The sequence below is a fragment of the Desmodus rotundus genome, chromosome 11 (genome assembly GCF_022682495.2).
Source record: "Desmodus rotundus isolate HL8 chromosome 11, HLdesRot8A.1, whole genome shotgun sequence".
Classification (NCBI taxonomy): domain Eukaryota; kingdom Metazoa; phylum Chordata; class Mammalia; order Chiroptera; family Phyllostomidae; genus Desmodus; species Desmodus rotundus.
In genome coordinates, this window is record NC_071397.1 from 16,837,867 (window position 1) to 16,860,706 (window position 22,840).

At 40.5% G+C, this 22,840-nt stretch overlaps 1 protein-coding gene across 2 annotated transcripts in view; it reads right to left on the reverse strand.

Moving 5' to 3' along the window:
• Positions 1-22,840, reverse strand: part of PKHD1 (PKHD1 ciliary IPT domain containing fibrocystin/polyductin) — a 447,336-nt gene that overhangs the window by 298,875 nt on the left and 125,621 nt on the right. For both annotated transcript variants that reach the window (XM_024558059.3, XM_045193323.2), the window contains one exon: positions 14,336-14,492. In XM_024558059.3, coding sequence (XP_024413827.2) covers positions 14,336-14,492 — 157 coding nt within the window. The remainder of the gene's footprint in view (positions 1-14,335; positions 14,493-22,840) is intronic.

Here is a 22,840-nt window from a genome sequence, read left to right on the forward strand (position 1 = left end):
AGCCACATTTCATTAATGTCCCAACTAATTATCTTCAACTGGTGGACCAAGGATTTGCATGGCCGGACTCCTCCATTATAAACAGGCAAGAACTCTGACCCGAACCTGCTGAGCAAGGCAGGGTATGGAATCGAGGTTCCTGTGCTGACGCTGCTGTTGGCCTCGGAATGACCCTCAGCGGGCCCCATGAAATTGCTGCACCTCACATCGCTCAGTTCCCAAATCTGCCCTACTCAGTGCCTGAGGACGGACCCTTGTTGGTGAAGTGCAGAATAGAATCACACATTCCCTGAGGCTCCCGCTAGCTCTGGGACATCCGACATGTGCATTGTTAAGAATGCAGTTGGGCGTGATTTGACACTGAGAGAGATGTGGAGCTCACATTTTCCTGACGTCACCTATGCTGTACTGAGCTTTGAATTTTGATTTAAAAAGATACTACATGCACAGTCAGGAATTCAAATAAGACCCCAGGGAAAACAAAGGAGCTAACATTTATTAAGCACCTATCATGTGCTAAAATCTTTGCGTATGTTGTCTAAAATGACCTTCAAAACAAGAGTATGAGGTCAATGTCACCCACTGCATTTCATAAAGCAGAGAGAGGGCTGCAAGAGGGGGCTATAACTCCTCTCTCAGTCCAGAACAGGCTGACTAGATGCACCCATCTATTCACTGTCTGTTCCTAAAATATTTTTGCATTTCATAATGCAGAAAAGGAAGCTTTAGAACCCAGGACCACCTGACAAAAAACCTTGTATCCTATCTACTGCCACAAACCCTCCCACATAGCTCGTTTATTAATTAGGTTTGTTATCATTGTTACACTTAAGGAAAAACATGTGTTAACCTAAGTAAATGTGCCTATGGCTTGTTTATATATGATTTATTTTAATTCTGTTAATATAGATATACCTTGCCTCATTCCAAAAAGGATTTGAGACAGATTACAAGGATTAGTGGGTAAATATATAAACCTGGGCTTTATCCCTTGTACCATCAAGCAAAGTATTAAATACACTGAAGCAAACTGATAGAAATTTAAAATGTCACAGAAATTAAGAATGACACTCATGAAGGCAGAAAAGCTCAGCCCAAAGAAAACGAATGATTTGTGTTGGCAACAGTGCTATAAACAGGACTAATTAATGAATATGATAATTATTCTGTGCTAAAAAGCAGTCCCTCCTCATTTTATCAGTGGCAAGTATAAAGAAGTTCAGGTACATTAAAAAGGGAGTTTGATAAGGAATTCAGCTATTTTTGATTAAAATGATTATAAGTGATACCCAAAGTGAAAGCTTCTTGGTGTGAAAGTGTAAAGTTTATATTTAACGTAGCTCTGTACCACGGCTCCGAGTGCTTCATCCTCACCCTTCATCAGCTTGAAACAGACACACAGCGGGCCTCTTTAAAGGGCAGTTACTCGAAGCCAGGAGGGCAGTGGCAGGACTTTATTTCTCCGCTTTGCAGAGTCCGACCCCCTTTCTGAGAGCTGAAATAAAGAGCAGGGCTGCCATCGGCCTTTGGCTGTGACCCTGAAATTGCTTGCTGTGATTGTTCATGAAAGCTGAGTATGTCCCACAAGTGACCTTGGGTAATTTTATAAAAATCAATCAACCATCATTATTGTTACTTCCCTCTAAAATAAATAAACGAACACAACTTTTTACATGTAATCACTTCTTTCCATTAAAGATTTTTTATTCCTTTTAAACGGAAGTAAAGGAGACTTTTAGTAGCTAGCTAATGTTTGCAATGTATACCAAAACCTGCTTTTGGCTAACCCTACAATTAGCCGTCCTCTGTAATAACCACAAAAAAATCTGTTGTGTTTTTTTAAGAAAAACAAATACATAGTTTTAGGTATTTTTCTCTCTTACAGAAAAATGTTGAGCATAAGTATTTTACCATACAATAAGACTCTTCAAAAGACACAGCTATACTTTCTACTTTCAATTTTCCCCTCCATTCTCCTGGAGCATCCCCGGGTTGGGCCTTGCCTGACCACTCCACAGAAACTACAGCCACATTGCTGAATCCAAAGCTCGATGCTCAGTCCTCACCTTTCCTGGGGGCCAGCAGTGTTGGACACACTTGGTCACACCTCTCTTGAAATACCCTCCTCTCACTTGCACTGTGCCCTTCAGGTTTTCCTCCTGCCTCCCAAGCCTCCCCTCCCAGCTTCCTCTACCTGATTCTTCTTGAGTATCCCAATTACAGACACTTGAACTTCCCCATGACTCAGTCCCTTGACTATTTTTCTTATTCAGTGAACACTGCCTTGATTGTCTGATCGTGTCTTAAGGTTTTAAATATCATATGTGCTCATTGCTGCTGACTCCCAAATCCATATCTCCAAAGCCCACCTGTGGCCTTGGATGGAGACTCAGATACCCATCTGCCTATTCAACATCTCTACCTAGATGTCCTGTAGGCTTCTCAACTTAGCATATCCAAAATATGAACTTCTTGTCTGGCCACACAGGTCTGCTCACAGTGCTTACCATCTCCATAAATGGCACCTCCATCCTTCCGGTTGCCCAGTTTGAAAACTCTAGAGTCAACTTTCACTCCCTCTGACTCCACAACCAATCTTCCAAGAAAGTTTGTGCACTCTTACTTCAAATATCCCCCTGATCCAACCACTTCTCACCACTACCATGTCTGTTTCTGGGGTTTGACTCACTCTCATCTCATCCCTAGAGTAATATAACAGCCTCCTAACTCAGCTCCTTGCTTTTGTCTTTGCTCGACCCCAGGGTCTGCTTTTAAATCAATACCCAGTGATTTTAATTTTGTGTAAATCTTATCACATCACCACTTTGCTCAAAGCCTCCAATGGCTCCCACCACACTCAGAATCAAAGCCTACCCAACCCCCCACCCCCCAGGCCGATCCTCTCTAGTCCCTTCTCTCTCTACTCTCCCCTGGCTCACATCCTCCTGCTGCAGTGGCCTTCTTGCTCCCCACCATCAATGTGTGCAAACCACCCCCCAAACACCACCAAACTACCTCTCCACCTTTCCTGCTGCATATGTCTTCATGCTGCCCAGCAAATCTAACAAAAAAATATATCATTTGCTTATTTGACTATTTTTCTTATAGAAATATACTCCGTGAGAGCTAGGATTTTGGTCTGTTTTGTTCACAGCCCTAGCCCCTCTGCCTGGAACAGTGACTGGCATATGGGGAACTGGTAAGTGCTCACTAAATCCTTATTGAATAATAGGAGTTGAAGTTATGGAAGTGAGTGAGGCCTTCCTAGGAGAACTTGTACAGTGAGAATAGAAGAGAGATAAGGAAACACATTGTCAAATATTAATACTTAAAACTAGAATAAGGGAAAGAAGTAGCAAGATTCTTGAGTGTGAGCCAAAGAAATGGGCAAATTAGAAGAATCAAAAGGTTGTACATAGACTGCAGGAAGAACTTTAAAAACTGTAAAGCTGATCCATGAAGGTGGCAAACGCTTAGTGTCAATTTTAGGAGGCTTAGGGGAGAAAGGGCGCAGAGCAAGAGTGTGCTTCCTTAGGACATGAGTGACAGGTGATAGAATGAACCCAGGAAGAGTAACTCCAGTTTTCAGCAAAGGGAAAGCCAGAGGTCAATAAAGGCAAGAGCCAGGGAGGGATCCGAGGACCCCAATTAATTAGATCAATCTATATTCCAAACTAGATATTTCATTCTGTCAAAGATTGAATACCTAAGTTTTTAGATGTAAGTTATCCAATTTACTTATCTGTATTGATTAACCTCCATTTAGCTTTTTGTGTCAAACTTAAATAATTTCTTAAAAAGTTTAACAGCTTGTATCTGGCTACTTTCCAGTCATTAAATAGTCAACCAGACAGGAGAGCCTGTGGAAGTCCTTTTTGCTGGAGAATTCTAGATAACCATTCAGGATGGATGGACCCTCCTCTGCCTGGACAAGAGGGCTGGCTGAGTGGTCTGAGCACAGTTGGGGTACCCTGCTGTACCCTACTGCGTGGTGCTGCATGGAGGTGAGTGTCAAAAGGAGGTGAGGAAGAGGGGAGATGAGCGGCATTTAGGGAAGGTAGCCTCAGCCTGAGCCTGCATCGTGATGGGGATGCACACGGCTCCCTTTGTTGGCAAGATCCGGATTAGGCTTTTGCCTGATCCACTGGAGCAGAGCCTGGAAGCCTTCGAGGTGGGCTTGTCCCAGCTAGGGAGGCGGAAAATCAATTTGGCTGGCAAAGGAGAGCCCCCAAGAGCTCAGTGCACGCTCCATAATCCTATCCACTAGCAGCTCAGGAAATAGATGCCTGAGCCCTCACATATTCATGGGGGATGTGAGGCATAAATCAGGCTTTAAGGATAGGGGGCAAAGGGAATGGACTCTTGGGCTGGCTACTAATTAATCAAGCACAGAGTACCTAAACTTAACAACCTGGGAGTGAGCCACACACACATAGGCACAGACTACTCCTGCTGCTGTTTTTCCCGATTATTTTTTTTCATTTCAATTAAAATATATATTGAATGAAAATTCCCCCTTTAGCTGATGCTGCTTATGCATCCCCCTGTTCTTCCTTTAATTAAAAAACATGCGTATTGCAATACTTGCCGGAATCACTTTAACGGTATTTTAATTGTAATGTCTCTGCCTGATTAAAAAAAGAAAATATGAACTAGAAAGTGTTTGCAAAAATGTCCTCAGAATGCAGGAAAAGAATCACACACCTCCCCAGAACTGATGCCACATACTAATTCCTTAATTAGCCTGGCACTGCAGTCAAATGGGCAATGTAGAGGGAAAAACTTACATGAAATAAAAGCACTGACTCAGAGCCACAAACAATAGCAGTTGGGAGAATGGTTTTCATGAGGTTGGATTTCCCTGGCAGGAAAGAGAACTGCAGCTAACTAAACATGCCGAGCTCAGGACAGGCCCTTCAATGTCTCCAGTAAAGTTTCCTCTGATCTTTGCAAAGGGCCACATAGCCTTTGGGAAACGTGCAGCAGGGCCAGGTTAACTGGCTTCCAGTCCCAACAATCTTCATGGTTCCCCTTATTGTTTTAGGCTAGTGGGTTCTCAAACTTGAGCATGCATCCAAATCTCCTCAAGGTCTTAAAACACAGACAGGTGGGCCTCCTTCCAGAGAGGTTTACTGTGAGGCCCCAAAACTTGCATTTCTAGCAAGTTGCCAGGTGATGCTGAAGTTGCTGATGGGGGCCCCACTTTGAGCAGCACTGCTGTAGGTAAAGTAAGGGGCTGCTCTAAGTGTCCGTACTCTTGTGAAGTTTGCCACCATCGAACAGGTTGAGAAATGCAAGGCAGGAATTACAGATTAATTCACTTCATCATTCAACCAACATTTACTGTTATTGTCCAGTCCTTCCGCCAGGTGCCAAGATAAAAAAAATTGAAAATTCAGTTTCCACTTCCAGGTCACCATGAAGTTTAATTGCTCCAAAGGAATAGAAATACCCTGGTTTTAGTGAATTAGCCAACTTTACAGATAACTGAGAAAGAAGATAAAGGTTATGACTCAGACTTTCACTTCTTTTATAAAACATAAAACTCCGTAAGTTAACCTTATAGAGGCATTAACTCTATATCAATTACAAAGTATAAGCATATTTGTGGAAGACAAGCTATACAGAAACATTTAAAGGAACTCTAATACTGAGATATAAATAAATGCTTTTCTCATTATAACTACTGTTATCAATTACTGCTTAACTAAACCTTGATTTCCTCTCTACGTCCAGAAAACCATTACTTCCTCTTACCAGCAAAACTGCTGGCATTTAAATGCTCAAGGCCCTCAGCTGTTCCACGCATTGTACAAAGTCACTTAAGACCTCAGAAAGAAAGCTAGTATTTGTAAGGAGAAACAGAAAAGACAAAACAAAAAAAAATGAAAACAACAACAACAAAATTCTGTCTTTTTCCCAAAGTCTGTATTGGCCACGGCCACATAGAAATCTCCCTAGCTACCAACTTTCTCATTCACTCAGGTAATGTCCTTCATATTCTTTATCAAAGTTCAATTAGCATCAACCCAATCACATTTTTTGACCAGTGCTGCAATTTGATATACTTCTCTGAGCAATCTGTTTATTTGAAAGATTCCAAATATAATTATTCTCTGAATGTTATAAACATGATTTTGCTAATAGCATATTTTTTAGAAATGAAAGATAATAGTTGTGTCCTCATAGTATTCATTTATTTAGAAAATGAGAATGCCTCCTACCCCTTCCCCGAATATTATAGTACCTAAGAAATAATAGCAATAAAATGTTCAGTCTCCGCTATATTTTCAGTCTCCAATATATCTGCATAAGAATCCCACATACATAAGCATCCCAGATTTCTAGCTCCACTCCCAGTCTGGATAAACAGGATGTGGACATCATTAATCAATAAATGAGGTAGAGAGGTAAGGAGAGACCAAGTCCTGGAGGACCTGTGAACCATATTAAGGAGCTTAGACTTGATCTTAAGGGCAAATGGAAAGCCAGTGGAGGGTTTTAAGCAAGGAAGTTTAAAACACTCATCTTTCATTACTGAAAATATACCTTCTGTGCTAGGAAGGAACTGGTCCCTTTTGTTAGCATTTTTCATGTAACAATATCAAAGTTGTCAAGACATAAAACTGTAAATTGTTTAATATCTAAATTGTTTAATGTCTGTCTGCCCATCTATTGAAAGCATGTCCTTTCTCATAGCAATGGCTTATCTGTAATTTAAGGCTAATCAAGTGTGTCTGGGACTGTTCTCTGGAGGTAAATAATGTAAGTCATTGCCTGACTGGGAAAAATAAGGGGTTTCAGAGCCAACTGTCCCCCACATTATAAAGCCTTTGTCTCTGATCTCCTGATACACAAATAGTAAATGAAATTGGTCACTGTCTGGACCAAGCCACTAATATTTGAGGATACCAGGAAGGACTCTGATCACAGAGAAATTTACAGCTAACGCTAGTCTGCCTTCAGGTCAGAAATTCATTCATCAGTCTATTCATTCAACAATTACTGAGTACCTGTCATGTGCCTGGAGATGTAATGGGCCTGCCAACAGAAAGGTAAACCAAAACAGATCTGGTTCCTGCTTTCTAAAGCTGTAGCCTAGATTGCGCCTTCCTAAAAGGTAGAGTGAGGAAAAAAACACACACCCTACTATTAAATTTGTAAAGAACTGATATAGAAGTAATTCAAGTTCTTAGCTGATTAAAAGTTCTATCAGTGAGCCCTGGCTGGTGTGGTTCAGTGGACTGAGCACCAGACTGCAAACAAAAGGGTCCCCAGTTCTATTTCTAGTCAGGGCACATGCCTGGGTAACGGGCCTGGTGCCCAGTAGGGGGTGCTCGAGAGGCAACCGCACATTGATGTTTCTCTCCTTCTCTCTCTCCCTCCCATCCCCCCTCTAAAAAACTAAATAAAATCTAAAAAAAAAGTTCTATCAAAGATATACTTAGTTTTGGATATAGGCAAAAATCATCTCTCATAAAATAATTAACAAACTTGTCACCAAGAAAACACTGACACATACACACACAAAGTAAAACAAGTTAAGGGCAGATTTCCAAAAACTCAGGTTAGTTCTTTCTGATGCCACCTTTCGGAGCACTAGCCTTGCAGACAGAATAAAGCGGACTAACTTCCTCACCGTGCTTCCTCCTCAGGGTTGCGCGTACACATTAACAACATTAACATCTGCTACAGGTTTATACAAGCCCCTCTCTTCCTGCAAAGGGGAGGCAGTCACCATCAATTCCATTTTGTGCATTGATTTGAGAACCAGAGCCTCACCCAAAGCCACAGGAAAGTCTGGGACTGCCTCACATTTGAACTCAGGCCCCACATTGGTTGACCAAACTACAGTGAGTCACCTTGTTGCGCTGTCTGTACGTAATCATCCCATCTCCTGCCTTGAAGGATAGCTATGGTTCAACTGAGAGAGGAGGCAAATCACTGCATCTTTGCTTACAGTCCACTTACAGATAAATTATTTTAACTTACATATTTGTGACCAATTTTTCTAGCCTGCAAACATGAAGACCAAGACATTATACATCATGGGAGAAATAATAATGTAGAATATTTCATTTTTATCAAAGTCCAAGCTGCCTTTAGATGGAATTCCTTTAAATCCACACTGGTGTCCTGACTGGTGTGGCTCAGTTGGTCAGGTGTCGCTCCTCAAACCGACAGGTCACCAGTTTGATTCCCTATCAGGACACATGCTTGGGTTTCAGGCTGGGTCCCCGGTTGGGGGTGAGCAAGAGGCAACCAATCAATGTTTTTCTCACACATCAATGTTTCTCTCCATCTCTTTCTCCCTCCCTTACCCTCTCTCTAAAATAAATAAATTAATTAACAAATTAATTAATTAATCCAAACTGGTATCTATGAAGAGTTAAACCTGTAGACACAGAGTAATCTGCCCAGTGACTCACACAGACCTAATGCCCAGAGCAACCACAAGTGATGTTCCAGGAAAGTCCTGTCTCAGAACATGCCCAGGTCACTGTGACGTGAAGCATGAGCCTCCTGAAACTGAGGTTGATTCAGTGCTAACTGGAAGGGACCGTGGGTATAATCCGTGGGATAAAAATGGCTGTGCTGGATACAGCACTTAATACCTCACTCTGAAATCCTCAAACCCTTGCCAAAGGTGAAGAAATTCTACATGGAACATGAGAGCAGGTCAGGAAAAGATACCTCATCTCAATAAGCCAAGAATATGCTTTCCTATGCCACTGAAATACCAAATGCCAAATGTAATAGATAAGATCTGAGTGTCTTTGAAACAAAAAGGGAAAAAAAGGAGAAACTGAGACCACATATTCCAAAAGCACTAGAGAAACACGTTTCCACAGAATCAAAGGAGATGTATAACAAGAATGGAGCCAAGCAAATGGATGGACTCCGCTACTTCCTCCTCTGTATCCTTCCCTCTCTTACCACAGAAAGAAAAATACTTCAATATGCATTTTGAAGATAACAGAGGCAAAAGCAATTCAAGGTCTTTATTACCCAGCTAATTCTTGCAGTAATCCAGTTAGCTTTGTATATAGAAGAAGCCACTATCTGTAAATAAAATTGCAACTTAGGCCTGATATTCAGCCATTTCTTCTGTTATCCCTATCAGTCAAAAAATTTTAAAAAATAAAACTAACATAAACTGAGTGCTTACTCTGGACCAGGTCCTAAGCTAAGAGCTTTATCAATATGCCTGTAATACTCAAATAATCCATATGAGTCAGACAATCCAGTGTAGTCTGGCCACACAAAAGCAAACAATAAATGTTAGCCATCTTGGTTAGGGTTGCTGTCATTAGAGGCATGACCCTAATGAGGAGAAATCAGAGGCGTACGGGGGGCTGCGCAACCTGCCCAAGGTCACAGCAATGGTAGGAAGCAGAGCCCAGATTCAGTCTCAGTTCTCTCTGACTCAAAAGCCTGCCAAGCATTTAACCGCTTTGGTATACACCAGTAGACCAAGAAATAGAAAATCACATTAAAGGAAACCGGTGCACTATTAAGCAGCAATAGAGACTGGAAGCAAGTTTCCATTAAGCATTCTAAAGTGATGGCATTGTAAGTAGTAAGAAACTACAGAATGTCTTCCTTTTGAAAGCCCAACACCGAGGCAAAAGGGGTTTCTAGAGTTCATACTCCCCTAATTGGCCCTTTCTTAATCATTATCTCTAGTCCACTTCATGTCGAGGTGCTTGACCCCCAGAATGGAGAGAGATTCGTTGCTTCATTCAGGAAATATGAATGCTTCTCCAACTGCAGCCACAAGCCCCGGATGCATAATGTCTCTGACATGAGGGTAACATTCCTTCTTTGTTATTATGGCTCATCATAATTACTTGGAATAAAATAATAAATTTTAATTTAGCGATGCCTATGGCCGTTGGCATCTTAACATAAAAGAACGAAAAATATAATTAACTAAATCAAGGCAATATGCCTATTTCCAACCTAGCTCATTAGTATTAATTGATTGGGTTAATTCTCTTTTGTGTTTAACAGTACCCTCTAAAAAATAACTTTAAAAAAAAAGGAAGAGAGAAATGGAAGAAAGAAGTAGAGATGGTAAGTAAATAAAAAGTCTTGATATATTGTTAATTAGGGGGAAATAATAATAAATAAAGTCGAAGCTTTTGTCATGGTCACAAAATAATCCACCATTTCTCAATTAGGTTCAGGAATCAGTGTGTGCGGCATCATAAATAATGGAGAAAATTTTGTCCCTGGTGCCATTTCCCAATTGCCTCAAAGAAATGTATAATCCGTCTTTCCATTATACAAATTGTACCTGTAAGAAAAAATGCCAATTCTGTGTTATAGATGAAAACAGAAGTACAGTACAGAGAATTCAAGGCTCTGAGTGCCATGCACACAAGTGCTGGTTTTCCTGATGTAGGAGCCTGGTCCTCTGTACATTAGGGTGCTGGCTTCCCTGAATGGAAAAGCAATACAGAGGATGCAGTATTTTCATGAAGTAGTTCTAAAGGTGGTTCTCAGGTGATCTAGTTTTATTTTTATTCAGCACTAATCTTTTCAAAGTGTGTACATCCTTCATTTAGAAAGTATTCTTTGTGATATTGTGAAAATGGCTGAAAGTACTCTACTATAATTCTTCATATTTTGTTTGTTGTAATCTTTTAAAGAAATTGGTTTTTTTGGCTTGAAATTTTTTGTGCTTTATTTCAGCCTATATAGGGAATCAGAAAAATAAAGAAAAATCCACTCTGCTATTTCTTTTTACCATGAATAGGTATGAAAAATATAGATAGTAACAGATGTTGAGAGAGTGACTTGCTGTTGATGAGGAGGAGGAAAATGATTTAATCTTATACAATATTTGAATAGCTTTTTCTTATCCTTCAAGTACTTTCACACATTTTATAGATCAAGAGAAGACATTAGAGGTTTAGGGCTATGCGACATCAACCAGATATTTGAGAGTTGGCATCCTTCACCAGTTTCAGATGCGTTTTAGAAACATAAAGTAACTTACCAATGAATTTTATATTCCTAACAACTCATAATGACATACATTTATACACAGATATATGTATGTATATTTGTATATGTGTACATATGTATATGTGTGTATATATGTGTGTGTGTATGTGTGTGTGTACATATATATACATAATCAGTGAGAACAACTAAAAACAGTGGAAGTTATTAGTTAGGAAAAATGATATTTAAGAGTTTAAAAATTATACTTTTTAAATTTCATCCAAGACCTGAGCCCTGTACCATTTTATTTGTTCACTTATTCAACCATTAATGCATATTCTTTGAGTCCTCACTATGTGTCAGGCACTGTCCTAGACACTGAAAAGAGAGTAGTGAATAAATTGGTGAAGTCCTTTGCCTTTTTTTAGCTTGTTCTAGCAGAAGAAACAGACTATAAACAAACAAGTAAATTTATACTATGTTATGTGGTGATAAGTTCTATGAAGAAAAGTAAAGCAAAATAAAAGAATAGAGAATAATAGGAGGTGGTTCTAATTTTTAAAAGGATGGCCAAGCAAGACCTCTCTGGTAAACTGACATTTTCTCATAGAGCGAATGAAATAAGTAAGCCAGCCACGTGAATATTTGCAGGAAGAGTATTTCAGGCACAGGACACTATGAGCAAAGGCCCCAAGGCAGGTGTGTTCCTGGTAAATTCATAGAAGAGCCAGAGCAGATTGAGTGAGGAAGACAAAATTAATGAAGGGATCAGAGGTTTGATGATGGTGAGGACTTGAGATTTTATTTCTAGTGAAATGAGAAGACCTGAGGGCAAGGAGGGGTGCAGGAAAGGAGGACCAAAATCTGACATATTTTTAAGGAACATGGAAAATACACTCTTGGGGGATATTTTGGTATGTAGCATAAAAGTCAAATACCAATGACTTAAACACATGAAAGCCTGTTTTTCTATCACAAAAGGCAACTTCAGAAGTGAGCAGTCCCAGCTGCCATGACGCTGTGGCAGCTCCGAAGTCATCAGGACCTGGGTTTCTTCCATTCTTCTACTTCCCCATGCTTAACACGTGACCTTGTGGCCAAAGATGGCAGCTGAAAATGTAGTTATCACAGTCACATTCCAGGAGACAATAAAGAGGAAGAAGGAAATAGAGCATGCTTCCTATTGGGTCAGTTCTACTTCAGAAAACATCCCAGATGTCCTGTACCACACTTCCCCTTACATCTCATTGGCCAGCTCTTAACCACAAAGGAGGCCAGGAATCTATAGCAATTGATCTGGGTACACTGCTGTGCCAAATAAACATTGAGACTCTGCTATGAAGGAAGACATAGAATTAGAAACATGAAAATCAATTAAGAGTCATTTGAAATGGTCCTGGGCAAAAATTACGTTGATTAGGATTAAGTTGGTACCAACTGAGGTGTTGATCTATGGGATACATATTGAAGATACAGTCAACAAGATTCACTGATGGATGGGTCATGGAATATGAGAAAAAGAAAGAAGTCTAGAATGCCTCCAAAGGTTTTGGCCTTATCAGCAGTTCCTATAAGTGAGATAGGAAAGTTCCTCAACTTATACTCTGTGTGTATACTTATATCCATTGAATACATCATTAAAACCTGTCTCAGACACAAATGATAAGCTTGTCACCATCTCTCCACCCACAACTCTACCCTTCCACCCGTGACACCCTGGTTACTCTGGACTGCATTCTGCTTCACTGTCTGCCTCACCTATTTCACAACTAGAAATTCTACTCTTCTGTGTTTTCTCCTTAATTATTCTTCCTTTCGTGATAATACACACTACTGACATTAATATTATTCTTCCCTTTTTCTTGTATCTCAGACAGATTGTGTAAGCCACTTAACAAGCATTCACAAGTCATCTGTTGAATTAAATTTAATCTGTGTCCTTTCCCTGTTCTCATTCTTTCTAGAAGCTATGACCCATATCTTTGTGAAAAAAATCTCAGAGTTTTATTCTAGGCAACCCTGCTCCCTGCCAACAACCCCGGTATCCTATTTGTAGAGAAACAGGTGTCCACTGCTTTCACATTCCTACCAATGGCCCTACTTCCTAAGAGAAACAGAGGGTTCTTCAGATAACAGACCTTCCCTCTCCGCAGGCTGAGGTTCAGCCCTTCCAAACCTGACTCACTTATTCTAAATAGTATAGGAGTGAAATATTGCCTGAACCAGGAATATTAAGGAAAATCACTATTGAAAGGTAACAGGTTGGGACAAGTGTTTGGGTTGCTCAGATCATGAAATCTGCAAGAGTGAGAAGCCAAGTGTATATTCCGCATGTGCCTGCCTTTCTCTTACCCTTTACTGTCCCTCTGACGTCGCTTCTCCATCTTTAGTCCTTGGCTCTATCCACACTGTTCCTTGATTGAACATTTACCTGAAACTAATAGGCTACCCAGAGTCACTTAGGCTGAGTCTGAGGACTTTTAGTGGGAAAACGTCTCCCAAATGGTATTAATATAAGGCGAAAACCCTTGAGTGCCTGAAGGGCATCCCATTCTTCAGCAGAGTTGACACCTTTGGGGAGAGTCTCCATTTAAGGTCTCCAAACAGTATCTTCTCTCTGAGCTGAGACTTTAAGTTTGTAATTTTCCTTTGTCATTGCTGGCCGGTAGACAGCTGATGGCTGTCAATAAGTCAACACTCCCCGTGGCCAAGCAATTTTCATTCGCCAGTGAACAGAGTCACTTTGATAACCATTTGTTACGATCAGCCATTGAAATAGGCAATAATTTTTATTCCCACTTAACAGATAAGGAAACAAAGAGGTGAAATAGCTGGTTAGTCACTTGATGATGTGGTGAAGGAATTGAAATTTGAATTCTTAGTCTCTTCCAACTTCCCAGACCCTAGAGCTATGAGGCCAGTTTTGCAATAAGGAAGCCTATTTATATGACTTTCCATGGGACCAGGAAGTCAAAACCACAACAGGGTAAAAGCAAGAAAACATTGCTTTCTTGGCAGGGAATTTCAAAGGCAGCAGCATTAACTGATTTCAGAGCATTTTGCTATATTGTGGGGGCTGCCCTGGACAAGCATGACTACAAAGTGCTGGAATAAAAAAGCATATTCTTTGAGAACACTAGTTACTTCCTTGTATATAAAAATTAAAATAATCAAGCTCTGTGCTTACAAGAGTCAAATGAAAGGGCTTTCATTTAGAACCCTATGACCACTTCTTCCTTTCATAGTAAAATCTCAGTTTGGTCCAAGGATAAATTGTCAATAAGTGCTGAAACTTATCCAAAAACTTCCTCTCCCTTCTTCCCCCTAAAAGTGATAGGATTATATGTGCTGATGTCATCACCGGTCTCCAATCTGCACAGACCTTTAACATGCACGAAGTTGAGGATGCTTGTGCTGGTGTCTAGCAGGAGCAGCTGGCCCTCCTCCACCGTGACGTTGTCGCCATCTTGTGGCACTCTTCCAGGAAACCAGCTGTGAGCCCTCGACCACCTCTGGCAGAAACGAAAGGAAACGTTGCCCTGGAAAACAGTTTTGTTGTTTTGTTTTAAAGCAGCAAAGAATGGGACATCAATCAAAACAGAAAATCCTTAAACTAGCATTAATTTAAATATAATTTTAAATGCCTTAATAAAATTAGCCACCTTCTCTTTCTCATACAACTAAATCGAAGAGGGAAAATATGGAAGAGCACAGTTACACTTCAAGTGCCTCTGTGCCCAGCCTCTGGCACTCTCCCTTGACACGCTTGTAATATTTCCTTACCCTTTCTTTCCAGCATAAGCTCCCTTCCACCAAAAAGATGGGATAGATCCCATTTTTTTTGTTTTTACAGATGTGTATTGAGTCTTGGAGGAAAAAGTCATAAATAGCCTGAAATAGAGAGAATTAAAATGTTCTGCAGGATGGGTGGCATTTTGCTTTATGTAATTGGTATCATTTTTCACTGGCTGTACTGCCAAATGTCTCTTTTATATTGGAACATTCTTCTTTCTAAGTGCTTAGCTCCATCCTCCCACACTCTACCTGTTTTGATATTACTGAAGTGTTGCCTTTCTCTCTGTGCTTGATGCATCAGTGCTGAAAAAGCCCGTGCACAGGTGAAATGCCAACTGACTGCAGATGATAGCCCAGAACCTTTGAGGGAGGAGCAGGGATGAGACCATGAGAAGCCCAGAGAAGGAGGCACCCCCACCTCTGGCTTCAGACTCTCTCTCAGAACTCCGGGCTTTCCTATTTATGGTCACATGGAAAGTGTATATCTTTCAGAATAAGAGAGTTGAAATCATCGAAAGCAGCACTTGGCTCATGCAAGAGGCTGAGACTATGTCAAAATGTCATGTGCAGTTATGCAACCATAATGGTGATAAATATAATGAAATGAGAACAGAGAAGGTAATCCCCTCAAGGTAACACATACACATGTGTGTGCCTCTTACCACACAGTCCTTCTTTCCACACTGATTCCAACCAAATGGGAAGTCTGAGTTCCTATAAAATAACTGCCTAGAAGGTCTTCTCATGAGGTGTTAGAAGCAGATGGGAGAAGATCATTAAGAAGCGAACGCATGTTTATAATACCAATAACTACACCTACACCGCAAATAGTGCCCTGGAGTATTTCTGAGAGAGAAAAATGGAAAAACGTGTTGCCAGAAGAACCAGTGGATTTTCCAGGAGCATGTCCTTAATGCCCAGCTCCACAGTCACAAGTTGGACACTCAACCCAATCGCCCATAACGCTTTGAGATACGGAAAAGCAGGATCTTTTTCATTTTCTACACCTACGAAGGAGAATATAAGCCAGTGACTCATCTCACATTAAGAGACAGAAAAGCATAAAATACAGTTATAAGGAACCCAGCACCACAGGAAGAAGAATGTGTGGGACCGAGCATCATTGTGATCTGTACGAACCATGCCCCCACCCTGCCGTCCATAGACCCAAAAAGCAGGGGGGAATTCTAGTTCTCCGCTCACTTTACACTGACACTAAGTATAGGGAGGTAAAAGGACAAAAAGTGCTCTTAAAAGGCTATAGAGTATACGTTCTTATAATCCTTTAATTCACTCCCATAGACTGCATAAAGAGCAAAGGGAGGCCAACAGGAGGAGGCTGGATTGGAATAAAGTGATGAGGAGGTGCAAATGACTGAAAGAAGTGGAGATAGTAAAGTCAACTGCAGAGAAGGGTGAACCAGATCATTGGTAAAGTCAGCCCTGAGTTCATCATAAAAGGACATTTTAGAAAGCGTGGGTTTCTATACAGTCAGAGATAGCAAGGATCCTAGAGAAACCCTGTCCCTTCATTTCAAAGATGATGTTGACAGTGTCTCTCAGCCTAGAGCTGTTTAAGGTGGGCCCAGGAATCCTCTGTGCTATTGATCTCCTCAGATGACACTTCTGCTTCAACGTTTGAGGACCAAGTCAAGGCAAGGGCTACAGTGGAGGGGAGTAGATCCAAAAAAGGAACCAGGAAGGTTCTTTCAAACCTTAAGTTCAGGGTCTTAAGGAAGACTAGCAAGGGGGGTGATATGTGTGGGTAAGCTGTGAGAAGTTTGAAGAATTCAGCAGCATATCTCTCTCTGAGACATTAACTTGGTGGTCAGACCCATAGTTCAACCACGCAACTACAAAGAAAGCCAGGGCTCATGATGGAAGTCACAATGGAAAGATCTGGAGCAACTGGACATTAATTAGGTATTGGAGAGTTGAAGGAAGACCCTTCCATGATGTCTTCCATTAATTAGTTTGAGAACAGTTATGACTTACAGTTAGCACCGATACCTGTCACTAGCTCTAAGTGAATTTTAAGGATGTTCTCTCTTATTCTGAGACAGAGTCTGTATCGTTTGCTGCCTTTGGGCCTGGCCGGTCAACCTTCAGACATTGTTATACTCAGCCCCAACCCAGCAGATAGGAAGGCCTACTATTGGTATGTCTTCTTTACAGTTGAGAAAGCAAAATCTCGAAGAGTTTAATTGCTGTGTTAAAGGTCACAGGGGTAGAAACAGGCAGGACTCTTGAAGATCAAGCTGTTCATTCATGGTGGCCTCTTCTGGGATACTCCCCACAAAACACCCTCATCCATTGGATTTGGCCCATATCTTTTCATATTCCTTGCTGTGTTTTCAAACTCTATTTAAATTTAAACCATATGATGATGAGTATATCTAAATTAAAACCTGAGACTCAGATTCAGTTTTCCTATGAAATCTTCTATCGATTTTTTTTTCCCCTTAACTTTCTCTAGTTAGTATGGTAGATTCCAAAAGAATATAAATATAAAGCATTAAGTTTCAAGAAATCTAAGCTTTCTTAGATTATACCCAAATTTTTCCTTTGTATAATAAAGGTACCTTGAAATGTATACAATTTTATTGATTAATTCATGCTTTAGTACATGATTGACTAAATACTGAAGTCCTAGAAAATTCACATATCCTCAACTATCTAACAGCTACCTGGGGAAGTAGAACAATGTATCTCCATAAGTGCAAGTTGTCAGTGAATCCATGATTACATGTATGTGCCATACGAATTTTAGCTCTGCTACATTTTCAGAGTTGATGGTATCAACTCTGATGGTATCTCTGCCTACACAGGGCAATGCCCCATGAAACAGTGGAGATGGTCCACTTTCCAACATCTTTGTCCTCCAAACCCTATCACTTTGATCCAATCAAGCAAAACAAAAATGCTAACAGCATTGGTAAAAGACATCTTGTCAATATAGTTGAAAGCCTCTCAGTTGACACCAATATGATGTTTTTGGTGAAAGCCACTTTCTGTGTCCTCAACCCAGCTGCCAGGTCAATGTAGGTTTCACTCCCACTGAATATGCTTTACGCCCTTTCCACTCCAGTCCTCAAGGCGTTCAGCCTCTAGCTTTAGTTTCTTTCTCTGAGATAAACACATCACTCACTACCATTCTGCTGATGAAGAAAATCATTTCCCCATGGGCATATGGAGGTGGGTGTGGAAATGGAGGTTTAAGAATTATCCAGAACATGCCCTCATCTTTACCTCAGTATATGCAGCCCAAATAAACCAAAAAAGAAAAAAAAAAGAAAAGAACATACAAGCAAAAACTCTCCCACCTCAGCTAGGAAGCTTATGCAATTTGTTTTCTTCTTATTGCATGTCAGCACTTCCCTGAACTTTAAGGAATGTGCAGTGTCTGCAAATCTCACATGTCACCTTAAATGTATTAGCAACACCACCAGAGCTATCTTGAAAGAAGTCATTGATCAGCAAGTTGCAACACCAGGCAAAGACCTTTTTGTGAGCGTATGTGTTAAGCTGGGGTGGTGGAGGAGGTAGAATACAGGCATCTCTCTAGTCACAGTGCTTCCTGGATGACAAAGACAAGGAAGAACTGTTTTGACACCTCACCAGAATGCCTTCTTCTTCAGCATGAGAGCCTTGAAAAACAGGAAAAGACAGGTCCCTGTTACGGACATTCTTTCAACCTCGGATGCTGCTTTGTCTCCTCCGAAGCACTTACCACTGCTGAAGCATGATATATCTGGTTCTAGTCAGTCAGCCTCTGGTGGAATGTTTCGTGAGTGCTCCTTGGTTTTCTGCCACATCCCAAGCACATACAACAACGTCTGGTATGTAGGAGGCACCCAAAATATGTTTGAGTGAATGAATAGTCAACTCTTACTTGGGCTCATAGTCACTATGCCATAATTTAATATATCATTTTGATAACTAAAATTATTTGATAAGAGACTGATCATTTTTTTAACTTTTTTCAGTGCTCTTTTACATAGAAATGTTTTTAATTTTTACGAGAGCAAAGATTGGTCTTTTCTTTTGTGACATCCTGTTAGTTTATACATAGGATGGCCTTTTTTATTCTGACATAAACATCACTTGTATGTTCTTCTTGATTTGTAGGTTTTATATTTGCATGTTAACCCTTACTTAATTAAGAATTTATGTTGGTGGGAAGTTTTCCATTTTTTGTTTTTAGCTTTTGTTTTTCCCCCCCAAATAGTTAACTATCATCACACCATTTATTAAATAACATTTGCTCTCCCAACTAATAGTCCTGGCTATTTGAGTCATAGCATTATAATGTTGGGTGATGTTAAAAATGTTGGCCAGTTAAAATCCCAAACCTTTTATGTCTGAACTAACGTAAAGGCATCTCTCTCTCTCAAATACGTGTGACCTCATCCTTGTCTTAAGGTGCTTACGTTATCATTGAGAAAAAGACAAATACCAAGATGATTGATATAAAGCATGATTAATTCAATAATTAAAGGTACAGCCTAGGTGCTATGGGAGTTCAGAGGATTACATGGCTGACCCTGGTAGGCACGGCCTCACAGATGAAATCCAGTTCAGTAATCACCTTTAAGGGGAAAATCTGGACACTACAGATAAATTAACACGGGCTGAGATCATTTTAGCTGATTATAAAACAACAAAAAATTGCTCATTGTAGAAAAGTCAAACATCTACAAATCCAAGATTACAAATAGAGCCCCTGACCTATAATCTAATAACTCCTTAGGGAACAAAAAGGAAATTAAATTAGTTTGGCATAATTTGTTCCTACTGAGCTCATGCTGGCTCTAAGTGATCACTTTCTTTTTTCAGTGCTTATAAACCCTTCACAATTATGAGATAACACGCGAAAGGCCTTCCATCTTGCCCAACATGTTGACTACTCAAAGAAATGTCAACAATGCCTTTTGCAGACTTGTGCCTGATTCAGATTTTCCCTTTGTCCCCATTAGAAAACCAGGCAATTCACTATCTCATCTCTCTGTTCTGTTCACGTCTTAAACTCTGTGATTTCTCAGAGAATATTGACGTTAGCTCGGTGTTTCACACACGTAAGTTATGTTAGCGCTCGTGAGCTTCAGGAGACTATTACAGTCTGCAAACAGAACAAATTTACAGAGACTTTCTTTATCTTCTCTTCCATGTGAGTCTTCAAATCTCTTCTAACAATGTCTGTACTGAATTATAAGCCTGAATATTATTTCACCTGTTGGAGAAAATAATGATAAAAACAGCTAGACATTATACTTACAGCATCATTAGTACTCACAACCGAAAAACATACATATTACCCTCTCCATTTGAAATTTTAATGGTTTTAATTTTTTTAATTAATAATAATGGCTAACACACCCTGACCTACGTGGCTCAGTTGGTTGGGCATTGTCCCACAAAGGGAAAGGTCGTTGGTTCAATTTCCAGTCAGAGCACATGCCTGGGTTGCGGGTTTGGTCCATGGATGGGGCGCCTATGAGAGGCAACTATTAGATGTTTCTCTCTCGCATTGATGTTTCTCTTCCTCTCTTTCTACCCCCCTTCCCCTCTCTCTAGAAGTAAATCCATAAAATCTTAAATAAAATAATAATGGCTAACAGTTTTTGAGTGCACTCAACAAATATTATCTCACTTAATAATCACAAACTCTTTTCTTGCCTGGAACAGTGGAGAAAATGGGTCTATGAATTCAACAAATACTTCCTGAGAAATTACTACCCACTAGGCATCGACTAGGCATAAAACAAAATAAATCCCTGACCTCATGGAGCTTATATTTTAGAGAAGTAACAGTCAAATACATAAAACAAACAATGTGCTCTGGGGGGTGGGGAGGGCGGGGAAGAGTGAAATGAATCACAAGTGCCAGGGTGGGAGGAGCTATTTAAATCAAGTGATCAGGGACTGCACCTCTGATGAAGGATTGGAGCAGAGGTGGGGGGGGGTGAGCCAGAGGCTGTCTGGGGAAGAGCCTGAGGAAGGAGCCCACCTGCAGTGTTGAGGGGTCAACACGGAGACAGAGGGGCCGACATGAAGGAAGTAACACTGTGCAGACCTACAGCCTTCCTGCTGATGCAGTGGGTCATTCATTCTATCCCACTGCATAAAGGCCTCAAGGTCTTCATATGTCATAGAGAGAAGAATCACGTAACAGATTCAGGAGTATATAACAGGGTCAGCAAACTACAGCCTAAACCTTGTCCACCCAATGTTTTAATAAAGTTTTATTGGAATATGGTTTTGACCATTCATTTACATATTGTTTATGGCCACTTTTTGTTCGTGACAGAGACTGTATTGCCTGAAAAACCTAAAATATTTACTATCTGGATCTTTATAGAAAAAGTTTGCTGGTTCCAGGTATGTTCCAATTCATACTACCAGTAAGAATTGACATTGTCCAGTGATCTATAATTTGCTCAGATTCAAAAGGAAACTATCTATAATTAAAAATAGATCATTATAATGCAGCTACCTAAGAGTTTGAGGACTGGTAAGAAAAAACATTTTAGTAAAGGATACACATGAAATTCTGGAAACTGGTTGAATTCTCTTTTTCCAGTAAGCAATAAAGCAGGTCTCTGAAAGCTACATAAAGAGAAATGGAAATGTGGGCCTGTGTTGTGCATGCCACACACAGGTGCGTGCACACGTACACACACTGAACCAAATCAGAAGATTGACAGATACATGTAGCCTTTTCCACAGAACTGACACACTGCCATTTAACCAGCGAGCATGGAGCATGTGTTTCTGTTCCCAGTCACTAGTAAGAGACAAGGTTAACATTTTAAGTGATGGGCTACAGCGTGTTATTTCCCCATGCAATGGACCCATGACTGCACCGCCTTTGAAAACACTTAATTTTAGTGATTGAATACACGGGAGTGCTCTCCCTGCTATGAACCTTTGACAGCTCCTCAGTTTCATACACCAGGGGAAGCTTTTTTCCCTCCTTCTCCTGTTTCCTCCTCTTTATACCTAAAGGGAAGCACAATGAATATGTGGTTGCAGACAGAAAAGGAGGAAGCCAGAGAATGAAAACCAGTTTTTAAGCATCAGTATATTTTACAGTAGAAGTATGCACTGCCATCTGCTCTAATTACTTTTAATGTTTGGGCTACCATCTTCATACAATAGAAATAATGATCTCCTCAAGGGCAAAAAAAAATGTTGTTGTTGTTGTTTTTTTTTACAAAAACACACAAAAGTTGATTACATTTAGCTCCCAGGCTAAAAAAGCATGAAGCTACTTTGTAGTGAACAATCAATTAGGAAAGTGGGTAGGTCTCTGATGAACACAAACAAATTGGGTTGCTCTTAGACATTCCCTCCCCCTTTCTCCTTTTCCTGCCTCTTTTGGGGAATCGTGCACACAGCTCACAGAAGCAAGGAACTGATGACGCTTTTCTGGGACTGAGGTGACGTCACACTGATTCCTTGGATCCAAAGATCCAAACCAGACAAAGGAACTTTTCCCCCAATCTTTGTGTTGGCATCAGACGTGCCCCAGCTTTGAGAAATACTGGATATAGAGATGGGTATACTACCAAGAATGTAGATCCCCTGATGAGTAAGCTCCCCGGAGGCCACTCTAAAACAAACAGCCTAAGTAAAGCCTCTAGGAACAGAAATGATTCAGAGTGATTTCATTCCTTGGTTCTCCAGGAGAGCCCAGGACTAAGTAAAATATGTAGAATTCAGGAAAACATGGAATGGACTCATATGGCAATTCCAGGAGAACCTTGCCTTTCACAAAGGCTGGGTCCAGAGACCTTTCCAAATCCCCAAATGTAAGCACTACCTGCATTAAACATAACTCTTAGACACTCCCCAGGATTTCTATCCCCCTATTGTACGTGCGCTGCACAATCCCCTTCCCTTCTGAGGAGTTAGAGCCAGTGTACACCATGGAGAATCACTCCCATGATTATATATAACTAGCCCTTGTAGCCTTCCTGCTGATGCAGTGAGACCTTTGTTTTATCCCACTGCATAAAGGCCTCAGTATGAAAATGGTGAAAGAATTTTGCAGGTATAATTAAATTCAGAAATCAGCTGACTTTCGGTTAAT